Source organism: Lissotriton helveticus, chromosome 3_1 (genome assembly GCF_964261635.1).
Source record: "Lissotriton helveticus chromosome 3_1, aLisHel1.1, whole genome shotgun sequence".
Lineage (NCBI taxonomy): Eukaryota > Metazoa > Chordata > Amphibia > Caudata > Salamandridae > Lissotriton > Lissotriton helveticus.
The window spans coordinates 2,100,994,102-2,101,010,696 of record NC_136061.1 but is presented as its reverse complement, the minus strand read 5'-3'; the positions used below and the strand labels follow the sequence as shown (position 1 = coordinate 2,101,010,696).

The 16,595-nt window shown below is 43.2% G+C and overlaps 1 protein-coding gene across 1 annotated transcript in view; it reads left to right on the top strand.

Moving 5' to 3' along the window:
- The window catches only part of FURIN (furin, paired basic amino acid cleaving enzyme), a 369,349-nt gene extending 354,298 nt beyond the window's left edge, over positions 1-15,051 (top strand). Inside the window, exons 15-16 of the mRNA XM_078683275.1 lie at positions 1,125-1,241; positions 11,701-15,051. Coding sequence (XP_078539401.1) covers positions 1,125-1,241; positions 11,701-12,266 — 683 coding nt within the window. The 3' untranslated portion in view covers positions 12,267-15,051. The remainder of the gene's footprint in view (positions 1-1,124; positions 1,242-11,700) is intronic.
- The last annotated feature ends 1,544 nt before the right edge of the window (positions 15,052-16,595 follow it).

Here is a 16,595-nt window from a genome sequence, read left to right as displayed (position 1 = left end):
CTGCCAATTTAGCTTCTGTGTAATGCTGTAATAAAATGTCTAAGTGGTGGTGAACATAAATCATTTTCAAATATGCTTTGCTGGGTCTTTGTTTCAATAGCAGAAGAGTCGCTAAGGATTCCTGGTGGTATCATTGCGGTTTTATACCTGTTTATATGCAGGATAATGCACAGCACATTATTCTGTAACCGTGATAGTGGCATCCCACTTATTGACACATTTAAAAACGTGTGAACTAAGAATGCCTGTCCAGTCAACTCGAGCAGTTATCCATTGGATTCTCCATATTCAAGTCAGAAACCTAACTGGTCCAGGTTGTGCCATCTGTGGTCTGCAAGCACATCAGCGGCAAGACCTGCAGACCACCCCATGTTTGGTGTTGTCTGATCCTTGGTCTTGTATCATTGCGCTGGCTGCTATTTCAGAGTAATAAAGAGGTTGTCATTATAGGGAAATGCTAAACTGACAAGCCAACATGATTTTTCGTTATTGTCCCAAATATGCCCTCGGCACACCTTCAAATGGATTTTTTCAGCTTCTTAAATCTACTCCGACGCTTGGAGAAAGGACCTTAATGATGACCCACTTTAGCTGTCGTTGTTGCTGACATTTGTGCTATATATCTAAGGCTCGTGTGCTCATGTACGTTTGTGACATTGTCTTATTAATGTAGAAACTGTTGGAATGTTGCAAGAAGCACCCGGAGGTGATTGTAGTCACACTGGGCGCTATACAAGAAATAAACCAGCATTCAGGGGACTAGGTTGACTGGATTTCGACTGTATTTTGGCATTGGAGTTAGCAGATATATCAAAACTATTTCTCTCCATCTGTGTTCCACCCTTTTCATGCCTTTGGAATAATGACACTGGCTTCAGAGGAGTGCTCTGTAAGTGTATGTTTCTAAGTTGCTTTGATAAAGTTGTGTTGGACCTTATGAGAATGAGATGCAAATCTGAACAGCACGCTACATAATTGTAATCCCAGGAGTTTTGGAGTAAGGAGGTGGTGGATCAAATGTGTTTAGATCTGTAACAAAACATCAATTTTCTCTTCTCAATGCCCTAATAATTACGCATAAGAATTGCTGTAGAATCCATATATGTTTGTGTTTGTTTTCACAGGCACCCTGACGCAGTTCACTCTCGTTTTGTATGGCACTGTGGTGGAGTCGCAGAACCCTTCAAGCCAAATGTCTAGCAGTGGCTGTAAAACATCAGTTTCTGGTCAGGCCTGCATTGGTATGTATGACTGTCCCTATTTGCCAAAAATACAGACATCCACTTTTGAATTACAATCAATAAGCAAAGGAATGCATAATTTCAATTGCACGGAAGTGGCGGAATTAATCTATCTATATATATCTGTTAGACCTGGCATCTTTGGCGTGGTTTCCCCCTATCTTTTTGCCTAAACCGCCTGTATTTTTGATGCTGTGCTGGATTTCGTTTTTGCTGGTTTAGATGCTTTGGGACTTTGCCACTGCTGTTCAGTGTCAAAGTGCAAGTGCTCCCTGTGTAAAATTGTTATTATGTTTGGTTATCCATGATTGACATATTTGTGTCACCAAGAAGTCCCTAGTAAAGTGCACTGAGTGTGCCAGGGCTGGTGATAACAAATGCTACTAGTGGGCCTGCAGCACTGATTGTGCCACCCACATGAGTAGCCCTAAAAGGGTGTCTCAGGCCTGCCACAGCAGTGCCTGTGTGCAGTCTATGAACTGCCATGTCCTCCTGGTCAGTGTCTCCACTGGCCAGGCCTAATCATACCCTTTCTGTACACTTTGGTCACCCCTATGGAAGGCCCAAGGTACCCCCTTGGGCAGGGTGCAGTGTATGTGAAAGGTAGAGCATGTACTTGTGCAGGTAACATTCTCTGGTTGTGAATTACAGCCATTTTCGTTTTTCACTATTGTAAGGCTATCTTGCCCCCTAGGCTATCATGGGGAATAGTGGCTACCATCATATCTCCCATAGGAGCAAGATAGGACATAGGTCTGGTATCCCTGAACTCAGAATTTAAGAACACATCTTTTTAAATCCTGTGTTTGAGAACAGCACTTTTAGAAAGTTGTTGTTCTCTTGTCTGACCTTTCTGTGTGCCTTGGCCTGTTTGTGAATTGACTGTCTGGTTTGTGAGTGACAGGGGCTGGGTAGCTCCCAGAGTCTGAGTAGGCCATCCCCGGGCTGAATAGCTCCATCTGCATCTAGAGTGGTGGGAGGGGGTAGCCCCTGGGCCTGAATAGGGCTGTGCCTGCCTTCCACAATGCTGGCTCCACCTCCTGCTGGGTGGCTGACGACCCTGCCCCTCTCTCTGAAAGGAAAGGAGAGGCCAGGAAAACAAAGTGCTCAAGGAACACCCAGAACTGGTTCAGCCCTCCTGCACAAAGGGATCAAAGACTTTTAGGGGTATAAGTACAGAACCCCTGACTACAGAAAATTAGATCATCCTGGAAACAAGAAGGAACCTCCGCCAAGGAGAAAGCTGGAAGACTGAAGGACTGCCCTGCTGTGTGATGCTGGACTGACCTGCAGTTGCTTTGCTGCCTAGGAGAGGGGAAGGACTTTGTTGTTGCTTTGTCCCCTTACTTGAATGAATCTCCAAGGGCCTGTTGTGAGCTGGCTCCCTGTTTTGAAGTCCCAGGAACAAAAGGACTTCACCCCCAGCTTCCCTGAGCTCTGCTGTGAGAGCTCTGTCCTTCCTAGAGTGATTGGGCCAGTTGTGGTGCCTCTGGGAGTGGTACTTGTGCTGGGAAGCTGGAAACCAAGATTTGAGATACTTTGCTACAGAAAAGTTATCGCATCGCTCGCTTGCGGAGCGCATTCCTGACAGTGTGAGGAATTTTTCCCACTACGAAGGCCGAGATCGTCGCAGCGCCTGTTGCTGCTGCCGGAGACGTCGCATCCTTAGTTTGCGGGAAGATTACCATTGCTGCGAGCATCGTCGCAGAGCCGGTCATCGCTGGGTGAGATCGCCGCACCGCTTGCTTGCGGACCGCATCACGACGCTGCGAACAACGTCGCAGAGCCATCGCATCGAGGAGCTGCGAGAGGAAGATCGCAACTGGATCACGTACCGTTGCCCCGGAGATCGTCGCAGCTCCTACAGATCATCTCATCGTGCATTTGCGAGACCAAACATCCTACGGAACCTACGCACCGGAATCCATACAAGTCCTCGCCTTCCTCCCCCTGCAGACCGGATTCGTCGCACCACGCCCGCTGCTGCAGCGGGCCTGTCGCCAACGCCTCCCCATAGTCTCAAGAGCAACGCATGGCTTGTTTTCCACCGCACCAGCTTCTGCTTTAGAACTTTGTCGCATTTAAAGGTACTGTTGGCTAAACGTGACACAACGGTGAAGTTTTCACACAACTGTGGATTATTTTTATTGCAACTTTAAGAACTCTTTCGCAACCATATTCTTGAACTGTGCATGTTGGATTTTTGTTGTTATGGTCTTGTGTAGTTTAGATTAAATACCTTTATTTTTCTAAACTGTTGTGTAGTCAGTTTGTGGTGTTTTCACTGTGTTACTGTGAGTATTGGTACAAATACTTTACACATTGCCTTTGATAAGCCTGACTGCTTGTGCCAAGCTACCAAGGGGGTGAGCAGAGGTTATCTAAAGAGTGTTTCCTCCTTACCCTGACTAGAAGCAAGGGTCCCTATTTGGACAGTGGTACCTACCTCTGCCAACTAGAGACCCCCAGTTCTAACAATATCTATATCAGATATTTGTAATAGTAACACAAACACCCTTCCAAGCCCTTGTCTGGAAGAAATTAAACAGGAGGTTAAAACTGTGCCTTTCCAACCACAAAGTAAGTGAAAAAATTGTCACTTGAATTTGTAGTAAGTAAATATTTAACTTTGTTGTATGTACTAGTGCAGCCAGCTTCACCTGCAAGCATTTATTGAAGTTTTTAAGTAATAATCTTAACCTTGACCACAGAGAAAAGTACACCATTTTTCATGTCCTTTGTAAATAAAAAAAAATTAAAACACTCCTTTAAAGTGGATCTCCGAAAAGGAATAGAACGGTTGCTAATGTTTCCGCTAGAATGAACCAGTGAGGCTAGAGACAACAGGCACTGCTAATGACAAGGTAGGACTGTGGAAGAAGGTAAAATAGGGAATACGATCTGCTGAACAAAGACGAAGGAGCGAGACATTTGGCTAAACGTGGAGCTCTCAAGTAGCCCTTATTTGGATGGCCAACCTTCTGCCACCCTGTTTATTTAGTCTAAGTGGGATTTTGTTTCTGCTGCAACCCTCGAGTTCTGCTAGCTCAGTTAAGGCCCCTGTTACCCTTCACAGCATCTCTGGGTGAAATGGAAGTAAAAGCTATCAAATCTATTAAAAATTCAGTATCCTTTAGTCATTACAGCGAGGCTTGTTAGAATGCATACTTGTGAGCCAGCCTACACTTTGTGAATATTGAGATTCTTTGTCCTACATTATCACATTACTCGTGCGATCTGAGCCAGTGTTAAGAAGCCGAGGACACTGGATTTACTCAGTTCATCTCCATCATCAATGTCCTCTTTGAAGAACACATTGATTAACTTCTGCGTCATCTTTGAAGTTCAGAGCCTCTGAAATGAGAGCATCAGTATTCCTGGAAGTCCTTCTCTTGTGTAAATTGAAGAAGCCTCTTTACTTTCAAGGTTAGGTGACTTTTTGCAAAAATGCATTTCATGATGTGTTGAAGGTCACAGAAGCCATCTAGATAATGAAAACCTTTTTTAATTACCCACTGTTTCCCAATAAAATTGAAGCTTAGGTTCTCTTTAAAACCGGGGCAGGTGGGATTTTGGCATTTCCTACAGATTTTGGCATTTGTTTTGTAGGGCATTTCTCCGACCATTAAATATTCTATTGGATTTAAAACTGATTGTGTACGAGAATTAAGATAATTTTCTGACTTGATTTTTTTATGTTTGGTAATTTAAGCGATAATAGTTTATTTTTTATTTTTTAAATATATATATAGACGGTATAACCCATTTTGCTTCTCTGCCGTAGTTTGACCTCGGAGGAATTACCTGTGACCATTTTGCCCCAGGCTGAACCAGTTAGTCCACTGTGGTATTGCTCTAGGGTGGTATTCCTGCACAAATGAGGTTTTTAGGTTGAAATATGAGAGCCTGTGTAAACGTAGCCACGCAATCCTATTTTGGCATAATTTCTCTTTTCCACTTCCCCTCCTTCCCATGAAAATTCTTTCAGATAATTGCTAAAAAACATTGTGCGGGTAAAATTCCCAGATTACAGCCATTTCACATAACTTGAAACCCGAAATGGAATGCAAACACACTTTGACCCTAACATCAGATAGACCCTTAAAGTCATGATGAGACCTTTGCTGTTACATTTGCATTCAGCGCATGAGCTATGCTACCTGAATAGGACACTTTACCCCGCACGCTTTTACAACACTCCTTTTTTACATGCCAGGTTTTGGAGCGGAGTACTCTGTCGAGAGATTAAGATTTTTCAGGACGTAACTTGAAATTATGAAGACTGTTCTTGATAGATGACAGTACATTGTGTATCTCTGTGATTTCGATGTTGGCGGACACTGTTTGACTCTTAAAACGTTGATGACTGATCGTGGCAGAGCGGTAGAAAAGGGAGTGGTGATGGACGGAGCATCAGAACCAATCAAACACTCACAACCAGTCAAAAGATCTGGGTTTGATCCATCACCGTTCTTTAGCCCACTCTGCCGCCCCAGTTCAGACATGGCTATATGCAAATCAGTCTGACCCTGTGCCTCATGGGAACAGTCCAGCCCGAACTGCCAAGCCATGCCTTCCCTGGACCGGAAACAAGCCTCCGAGGAACGGTTTCTGGCATTCCAGCCGCCTTCAGCCCGGCTTGCTTGAATCCAGTGGCAAAGTGAGCAAGGGACTCACGTCTGAGCATACCCCGCCACACCTATGGCGGCCAAAAGCGGTTACAAAAGGGAGTGGTGATGAACGGAGCATCAGAACCAATCAAACACTCACACCCAGTCAAAAGATCTGGGTTTGATCCATCACCGTTCTTTAGCCCACTCTGCCACCCCAGTTTTGGCCGCCATAAGTGTGGCAGGGTATGCTCAGACGTGATTCCCTTGCTCACTTTGCCACCGGATTCAAGCAAGCACAGGGTCAGACTGATTTGCATATAGCCATGTCTGAACTGGGGTGGCAGAGTGGGCTAAAGAACGGTGATGGATTAAACCCATATCTTTTGACTGGGTGTGAGTGTTTTATTGATTCAGATGCTCCGTCCATCACCACCCCCTTTTGTACCGCTGATCGTGCCAGAGGCCTACACTTAAATTACCTTCACAGAAAACGTTGCTTGCGCCCTGAGTCTTTGGTTAATTCCAAAAGACGAAACACGTGTTGGCTCAATCTGTGGCTATCTGTTGTGATGAAGAACTGAAGTACAAACTATACAAGATTTGGAATAAAGCATCAATAAGAATATCTGAGAAGACTACTGCGTGGACTGATTTTTGGTTTAACTTTGACTGTGGCTCGGGAAAATAATTCGGTAAACACTTCATTTTTTACTCCGCAAAATCTTTTACGACGCAGGGCTTTCCAATCCAATTCATTACAACGCATTCCCCATTACCACGCAATTTACTATCCTAACTCCTCCGGGGCGTTACTTTGGGGAATGCATTGTAATGGTTTGCGGTGTAAAGCCCTGCGTTGCAAAAGATTTTGTGGAGTAAAAAATGTGATTTAATGACATGCGTTGTAACATATGCGTTGTAAAGAATGTTTACCATTTGACCTATACTAAGCCAATTCGGTTGCTGAGCATTTAGATACATTGTTTGAAGTCTGCATTTGAAAATCTGCCGTGGACTAAAGGGCCACACGTTTTATACATACTTCCCACTGATTGGCTGAATGCACCGCCCCCTCTGTGTACAGCTCCATTTTGTGTGGGTAATGTTATGATGTGTGGATAATGTCATGACTAAATTCCTGCCATCTTGCACAAATATTGAGACGAGAGCAAGAACGAATAAGGAAATGTGTCATGCAAGGACTTTATTCGCGTCATGAGAAAAAGCAAGGTAACCCTTTAAATAAGATAGTCGTGAGAGGTTGAGTATGCACACAGTTCGGTGCTTGACGACCGTGGAGTTGCAGTATTCTACAAGATTTTCTTGTTCAGCTGTTTTTTTGGCACCTATGAAGAAATGTTAAGGTAGTGCACGTGTTGGTCTCATCCAGGTCTTTCTAACTGCCACCTGGTGTGGGCATGTGTTGTCACTGGATGAAAGGGGTCGGCGAAGAGGCTGTGTGTTAATTGTTTGCCGTTCTCTAAATCAGCTCTGTTATGTTGGCAAACTCAATTTAAGAATCTGCAACATGCAGTGCGATAGTGTGAAGTGGAGGTGGGATGTTGGACGCTTTTAGAAAGTCCGTTCAAGGTAACACTTTCTACAATTTAAGCTTTTGGATGGAAACTCTTAATTTTAAAAATTCAATTTCCCAGTAAATATACGTTTAGCCACATTACCCGCTTGTTTCTTGACTCTTGGTTGAAGGCCCTCAATTACAGTCTGCGGGAAACTGTGAAGGATTTCGTTGATTTGTATTGAGGATTTCATATTTTGAATAGCATGCGCTTAGTCTACTTGAATTGGAGTAATTTGCTTTTCAAATGGATGCCATTTATATTATATTGCTGTTTGAGCCTGACTAGATCAGCTCATTTCTGAGAGAGGCATTTAGTGCCTACTTTTAAAACATCAGCGTATGCATTTAAAAAAATAAATGTATACTATAGAACTGTCTAGGGGAGACGGAAAAAACTTGGATGACTAGAAATGACCAAAATCCTTTTGATTCAAGGTTCACAATTCCCACTTCTCACCTTCCTCCTGAATCTCTTGGACCACGTATTTCCATTGACTTCACAATGCTTCTGGTCAGGAATTTTTTGCCAACCAGCCACATCACTTCTAAAATGACGTCTTAATTGGTAGGTGGCTCAGAGTCTGCCTGTTCCTCCCTGCTTGACATTTTCCCTCCTGCACTGACCCATAAGAGAACCTAGTGCAATGGGTGCAGGTGGGGAAAGAAGGAAAAATGCCCCCCCTCGCCCCTCCCGGAAAATCACAAAAACTAAACGGAGCTGCATGGGTCCAACCCACCTCCCCCATAAAAGAAATTACAAGATTTGGGTGGCGAGCCAATTGAATTCAATCACAGCTTCAATTCCAGTTCATGATCCATCCCCTTGTTTCTTGCAGAAGAAGCAGTCTTTCCCCGAATACATCAAAACAGTTCCAGGGAAGGTTGGCCTAGTGGTAAAAAGCACACTTGGGGTGAGGAGGAAGAAAGTACAAGGAAGTGGATTGCTAACTGTGATATGTCTCCGACTCCGTGCGGGTGGGGAAGTTTCCAGCAGTGAGATGTTATTGAACATTCTCAAACAACCTACTCTACCAGGATGCAGAATCCCCAAGTACAAGTGCGTACGAAGCTGGTGATCCTCCGAAAGACAAGCTCCTTTCTGGTGCCTCTTCTGCTTCCACATACCACCCCAGTAGTTTGGCTAGGCTAGCCATTAAAGTAATATATTGAATAAAGACTTGTTCAATTAAGTTTGCTTGCTAAAAATTGTGCATGCAAAACAAGAGTATTCCTATATTGATTACGGTTTTAGTATGTAGTGTTTTAACAGCTGCCAATTGTACGTGGGCTATCAACATAAGAAATCCTTTGCAAATCTTTTGTTTTGGAACTATTTGTTCATTTTGATTCATAGAACCAAAGTGCCTGATTCTTTCAGGTCTGATTGTGCTTACAACTCTGGAAAATCTTATATTTTAAACTCGCTTTAGTACAGACACACACCATTTATTTTGTCATAGTTTGAAGTGTTCCCTTCTGACTTGAACTATTGCTGGAGTATAATCTCTATCCACCCAGTTGTTGAGCCTTGCACTGGACAGCATCCAGTGACCACAAATCACTAAGCAGCTTTTCATATAAAATATATTTGACAAATTCATGTAAATCAGTTCTTGAAGTCGTAAAAATAATAGTGTAACAAAGTTGATTGTGGGGTTGGCGGTAGCTGGGGATGTGGATTAGGGAGCCACTAACAGCCATGGAAGGCCAAATGTGAACAACATTAAGGCAAACGGAGCAACAGAAGAGCCTCTTGTGTGCTGTAAATTTTCCCAAACTACCAAAAGATAATGAAGAGCATGAAATTTAACAGTAGTTTGACCATCTGTTGTAAATTAAGCGAGATGCTTTTATTTTCCATGAGCGTGAGAGCGGATTCAATGTCTGCTATCGAGGAGGAAGCTCGCGAGAGAGTCATGCCTTGATGCTGTGTTATCACCACTGGGACCCTCCGGTCTGGTAGTAATGAGGTGCTCCGAGCCAATTAGCAGGTATTTTGTAAGAAAGGGGCGTATTTTGGCTAATTGCGCTTGAGCATGATGGGGATTATTTTAGCGAGACAAACTGGTCACTCCCTCTGCTACTCAAGCAGCAATTGAAAGAAGCCCGTCCAGGTGGAGCAGCATGGAAGGCGCTTGGTCAGTGTCCAGATTGCATTCTTTCTGCGAGATGGCTCTTGATCTTGCTTTCGGGTGCACTAGTGCTGTTCTTGTTCAACTCTCTGCTCTTTCCTTTTTAATTGTTAGGGTTTTAATAGAGACAGTATTAAAAGGAAAAGAGAGGAGGTGTGGTTGGGCACAGGTGCAATTCACTACATCTGCAATGCGAGATGGCCTGGAGTCCGCGATATACTAGCGAGGAAGGTGTTCAGCGTGACAAGTCTCGCCAGCGTAAAACTGACGCCCCTAGTTTGATCGCAGGCACTGTATGACAGTTGACTTAGATTGATAAACGTACAGTTAACTAAGTTTAAAAAAAAATGTAATTCAGTTTTTTCTGATTGAGAAACCTCACAGACCTGCTGCCCAGGACCCGCAGCTTCTGTACCTCTGCCACGCGGATGGATTTGTGTCCCTTGAACGCTTCTTGTGCTGTCGGGCCAATGTCGCAGCTCACCCAGGCAGCCAGTCGAGCCTCCCAAACCCAGTTTACTAGGATAGTTTTCCACCCAGATATCATCCAGCAGCTGATGTAGAACAGTGCCCTTGTGAGAAGAGGAAAGAGAAGCGCTACATTTCATCCCACCATTACAAGGATAAGCAAAGCATCATTCCTCTTTCTCACCCATTAAGCATCTGTCAAGCAGTGCTCATTCCCTCAAACTGCTGAAATGTACACGATAAGTAATCGGTTGGAGCCAAGGTTTCTGGGTTTTGAATAGACAATGAAACCTTCATGGAATAAAATGACTGTCCCAAAGTGAATAGACAGATGGGCTTGCAAATGCATGAATCTTTTACCCTGCTTAACACAGCTGATGTCTGCCTTCTAGTGCACACTGGGGCCAATGGGAGGGAGTGTTAGAAGCCACTGAAATGGGAAATGGTACAAAAATTGCAAGGTTCATTTGTAGTCCTGTGTTATCTGCTTTGCATTTGTGATGAGTTGCCTGTTTGTTGTGGTGCTAAGCACTGCTGCACTTCTAGCCCTCTGCTACCAAAGCATTACTCCTTTACTGGATGCTCTTGACTGCCAGCATTAGCAGACTATCCCATTGCAGTACTTCAGTATCTATTAAACACTACATCAGCCATGTCCTGCCAATAGTGACGTGTGCTGCCACTGACGTCAGCGGGTAAGAAAACTACAGAAAGTAACTATTTCAGCTGCCAACTTGAGTGATACGTGAATCCTTGTCCGTGACTCACTCTTATCTGTTGAGAGCTCTTTTAAAAAAAAGTTTTAAAGTTATTCTGGTGTTTTTTGGGCGGGGAAAATTACATTATGGTTGGCATCCGGAACTTATTACTGCCCGATTTACCTGGCTGAGCGAAAACATATTGTGATGGGGTTTCTTGTTTCTTATGGTAAGTGGAGTGGTGTGCAGTGGTCCTTTGCTGCGCTAGTGTGGATCCAGCTGCAGCCTTAGGTCGCTCCAGGTGCTGTTCCAGGCATTAAAGGAAGAACCGTACATGAATAAAGTGTTTATCAATGCGTACACTGCTAAAAATGTGTTGGTTTTCACGTGAAACCTTTGTCTTTGAGTTAGAGATTTTCTGTGAGAAGCTGTATGTTCGGTTTCTAAAAGCACTTGCCTCACCCAGTGGCTCTTCGTGTCCAACTTCCCCATTGCGCTTTTCAAATTTTACGAACTCTGTTGTCCGATGGCAGGGTTTCACCACCACACCTCTTGTGCTACTGACCCTGTACATTTAAATGGTCACTTATACCTGGTCCAAATGCTCTTGCAGTACCTCATAATGGCTGATGCACATTTGGGGAAAGTATTTCAATTGCTTGTTTCCTGTCCCCTTAGGGTGATGCCAGTGTGCTCTTGGTACCAAAGTCTTAAATTCTCGGTGTGGAATCTAAGACTTGCAACCCAATTTCTATCGTCATGGTGACATTGCAAGCTGTCTTTTTGTTTTTGTTGCCTGATGTCCATCATTGATCAATAAGGTCTGGTGCATCAGTGATAGACACAAGGCAATGAGCTGCTCTTCACTATGCTGTTTATGTTGACCCGTTTCTATCCACTCTGCTTACGTTGCACTTATTGGTCCAAGGAGGATTTTAACATAATCTTTTTTTTCCCCACTCTCTGCAGTGTGTGAAGAGGGCTACTTTTTGTACCAGAAGACTTGCGTGAAGAGTTGTCCGGCAGGGTTCACTTGGAGCACCCAGCACATGAACTACGCTTTGGAGAACAGCGTGGAGCCGATCATCGCCAATGTGTGCGTAGCTTGCCATTTATCCTGTGCCGCCTGCAAGGGTCCCACAGCCAATGACTGCACTGCTTGTCCTGGTCACTCACACTACAATGATGTGGACTTCAGCTGCTCGCGACAGACGCAGATCAGTCGGGAATCCCCTCCTTTGAAAGACTGGGTGCCACAGGCTGCCATGGAGCCCTCCCACCTGCCCTTTCTCTTGGCAGGCATGATCTGCGCCATGATTGTCCTGGTTTTCATCACTGTGTTCCTCGTCCTTCAAGTCCGCTCTGGATTCAGCCTCCGGGGAATCAAGGTGTACTCGTTAGACAATGGGATCGCCTCTTACAAGGGGATTCCTTCGGATGTTTGGCAGGAGGATGGGCTTTCTGAGTCGGACATAGAGGAATACGATGCTCGGAGTGAAAGAACTGCCTTCATAAAAGAACAAAGTGTCCTTTGATTGCTGCTCAGACAACTCTCATTTCTTCCTACAATCTTCCTGGCTCTCTTTCACCCTCTTAGCTTTTCCCCTGTTCTACTCACGCCGAACCCACCAGAATGACGTGCAAGCGCTCGCAACTTCTGATTTCATTCGAGTGGATCTTACTGTTCTTATTTCAACCTTGTGTGAAGAGCTAGGGTCCTTTGTGTACTTCAAGCCATTGAGGTGGTAAGGCTCTTTTTCCCACTAAAAATAGGTCACCAGGTGGCCAGTAGGAGGGACAAAATAAGGCCTGTAACGCCTTGCCCCACACCCAGCATGGGCAAGTTTGTTTCCAAGCTCACAATGAACTGCATTTTCGAAATGTATGGTATGAAGGACTATCTGAATACCTTGAGTTTTCACCACTGTGTCCCTACACACACTTCGCACGTGTGTGTTGCCGTATGAATGGGAAGGTTGCAATTTCAGGTTTGTAATTCTCGTCACTTAGTGTTTTTGAAGGCACGGTCTATAAAGCACCTTCCAGACCAAGCTATGGGCGCACTTTGAAGAGTAGGAGTGGAGCATTTTCGTAGTTGTAATGTCTCAATTTCTCCAGCCAAGTGTGATATAGAATATATATATATATATATATATATATATATATATATATATATATATATATATATATATATATATATATATACATACATACACACATACACACTCGCGCAACACCTCCCTTAAGCCTTATGCTATGATTCACCCAGATTTGAAGGAACACAGTGGCTCAGGATCATTGCGTGCTCACCTCATTCGAATTTACTAAGTTTATGCTGTTATGGCAATATTTGAAACCATGCAGTTGTCCTTTTTGTTGTTAGTTTTCCATTTCCTGCAGCCTGATGCAGTGGCCTAAACGTGAACACCTAGCTCCTATATTGAAAAGGTTGATCCATTCTAAAGCATTCATGAAATAATGCAGTCTGAAGGAGGACCCATGTACATATTTAAGAAAACGCTCTTAAAATAGTGTGATCTTTGCATAAAGGAGCAAAGGACTGCATGCATTAGAGGTCTGGATTTCTTGCACGTGCCACCTGAGCACTGTTCACATGCACATTTACATTGCATGACCTAGCGATAAGACAATCAGATATGTGTAGTTACTTTTAGAATGGTGCCAGTATGCCTAAGGTATGCACTCTTCAAACAATGAAGGCTAAAATTGGGGTTTATATTCAAATGCAAATCAAGGCTTGCATATACTGGTGCAGACAGAGAAAAGAGAAAAACGTCTTTGTGTGTGGTTGTATTTTGCACGTGCCAACATTGGCACGCATGTATATGGGTAAGAAGAGTGTGCTCAAAGATGCTTGGTTCTCGCATGCATCCCCTTTCACCGAGAAAAGTAAGGGCTTTCTTTATTTGGTTGCAGTGCAGACTTTGTTTACTGGGGCATGGAGGCCAGCCAGTCTTTCCCATAGTGCGGACTGCTGCCTCTCCCTCGCCATGTTTGGCCACACTTGAACTTAAAAGCTAGATTGTGAAAAAGGAAGAATACTGGTGGACAAGTTTACCACCCACACATTTACCCTCCTAATCACACGACTAAAACAACACTTTTGTAATGCACATTTTTAAGGGATTTTACTATTTTCTCCTGCTGATTGAAAGCAAGGAGTCGGGCAGATTTAACCCCCTCCCATCCCCCCACACACAGTTGTATCTTTTTTTTAGTACATGAAAACTATCTAGGATTCCTTTCGCATTCCATGCTGTGTGTTGAGAACTAGCACGTGGGACCCTTTTAACACACACTAATGGAGAAACTGTCTGGCCATATGCTCAGAATGGGCCTGCCATTTTATGTGCACAGCCTGACTTTGTGCTATGCACTTAAAAGGAGTAAGAAGCACATTGAGGGTTGCATTTTATTACTCAACTCTTTACCACTGTCACATTGCTGATGTGGTCGTTTTCTGATTTAACAAATTATGTTTTATATATTAAATTTGTATATCCCTTCTGATTACAGGTGTCCCAGCCTGTTGATAGCAGTTCAGTGTTTTTAGTTGCTCAGCAGACGCTGTAGACCAAGCACGGTATGCAGGGTACTCTTACACTCACAATTTGGCCTCTGTGTGAATTAATGCTTCATTTCAATAGATGCATTAACATGATTTAAATGGTGTTTGTGACACTGGAAATCTATACACTTTTCTCAGAAAAGAGTTTACAAAGTTGAAGGCTTTTTACTTGTGTGTTATGACCCACACTTCCTTTTGAGAACCGTTCCTAAATGGAATGTGGAAAGTGTTTTGGCCAGTGTTCCAACATATTCTTTGATACCTTATGAATTTTTTTGTACAAAAATAAATCAGAAAATATATTTGTTCGCGTAAATTCAGATTTAGGTATATGCTACAATTTTCATCACAGTAGTGACTTTTTTTTCGCTTATTCCTCCATAATTTAGGAAATCTTGTTCAGGTTCTTGTACAAACATAAGTGACACGATGATGGAAATCTAAAGTATCCTTGGCCAGGAACAATGCCATTTCTCTGTAGGCATGTAGAATGCTCATTTTTGCATCCCAGTCCTTTTCTGGTTTAAGAGCAGCTTTTAGTATTCGTAGACCAGTACTTTGTGATTCTGCTTTGCTCCATGAATTTTTTTAAGGTCGTTGCTCGTTGCCATGAAGTTCCATTGAGTACAAATGAATTTCTCATTCCTGGACACTTATTGTTTTTATTTTCAGGCTCTTTCACTGGCCCCTTCTTCTCTTCTGCGGAGAATCATTAAACCTGTTAACAACTCCAAGTGGCCAGATATCTCTCAAAAAACCTCAAACATTCATACAATCAAGTATATTATGTTCTTATTGATCATTTCTGATCTAAATAATTGTGACATAGAACGAGAAAGTTCAAAGAGTGCCATCATTTGTTATCCAGTGTCTCACTGTACATGCGATACAATGGTTGCAATACCATGCATTAAAAAAAAAGCCCTGTGTTGACCATAATAAGCAGGATTCAAACTTCACGCCTTTATTTCTTTCGACCTCTGAGCGAAGTCCAGCATGGACCACAGAGGTACGTGATTGTATGTTTCTTGCCCTCTTTGGACCCCAAGTTGAGAGTAACAAGTGATCAGGTACAGTTGAGCCAAAACTTGTAGTTATCAATGTGCATGCTAGGGAATGGATACTTACTTGCATCATTCATCTTTTGAAGGCAGTCCAGCAACAAAGCAAAGATTGTGTTTGCGATGATAAATGCATGGTAGAGAAAGATGTAAATGTTGCAGCCCCTCTGTTTCAGTTTTCTATACCCAATTGTATTAATCTTTTTCTGTAGCGACCTCAACTGCAGAGTACACTTAAAAGTGCTTGCAACATCCCCTCCCACGCGGCAACCCTTGCAAAAATAGAGCCTAAGGGCCTCATTTAGGGTACGGATAATGTTCTGCCAGGTCAAGCAGAGGGAGGTCCTTTGCTGATCTGGTGGAAAACAGTACGCCATCCTTTGAGGCCTCCACCAGGCAGCCTGAGATTTCAATGCTAACACCTTTGAAGACACTGAAGGTTTGCTAAATGTGTGTTAATGCACACACCCTGCAGAGTTTTGTTTAAAAAACTAAACTCCTATTATTATAGGAGACCAAATTGAAAAAATGAAAAAAAATGGGGGAAAAATGTCCCTGATACACTGGGGCTTTTCTCCCAGAGCGAGGGGGTGATTACTTTTTTTTATTAGTGACCACCAAGCTTTTCCTCCCGGTCCTGAGCTTGGAAAATGTACCCCAAAACGATTGCCCTCCATAGGGTTAGTATTACTTCATATATCGACCGAAGCCCCAGTGGTGGACACGCTATTGATCTAAGATTTCTGTCTTCTTACCCAGTGGATATTTCGTCGTCAAATACGGTGTTTCTCCTAACTCCGAATAGAGCAGTGGAACCATAGTTTTGGGGCATGGTACATCCAGCGCATTTTGGTGGACGTCCCGCATTTGCCAAGCTTTAGATCAACTCTGAAATCTTCATTTTGCGCTCTCGACATCTGCGTTCTGAACTACTTCCACTTATGTTATCTCGAGGGTTTAAAATAGTTTTTTCCACCTCTGTTTTCTGGTGGTAAGCATATTTAATACTTTGCTTGCTGATAAGATTCAGTCTTTGGAAATACTGAATGGTTTCCACTTTTAAGTTTTTGTAGACCAGTTCTATTTTAAACCATAAAATCAAACGATTAATCTTTTTGCTGCTAATACGTTGTTCAAATTGAGGATGCACTTTACTAGGTCCAGAATCAATAATTGCATCTACACTTTCTATATAATGTGTCAATAAATCTTAT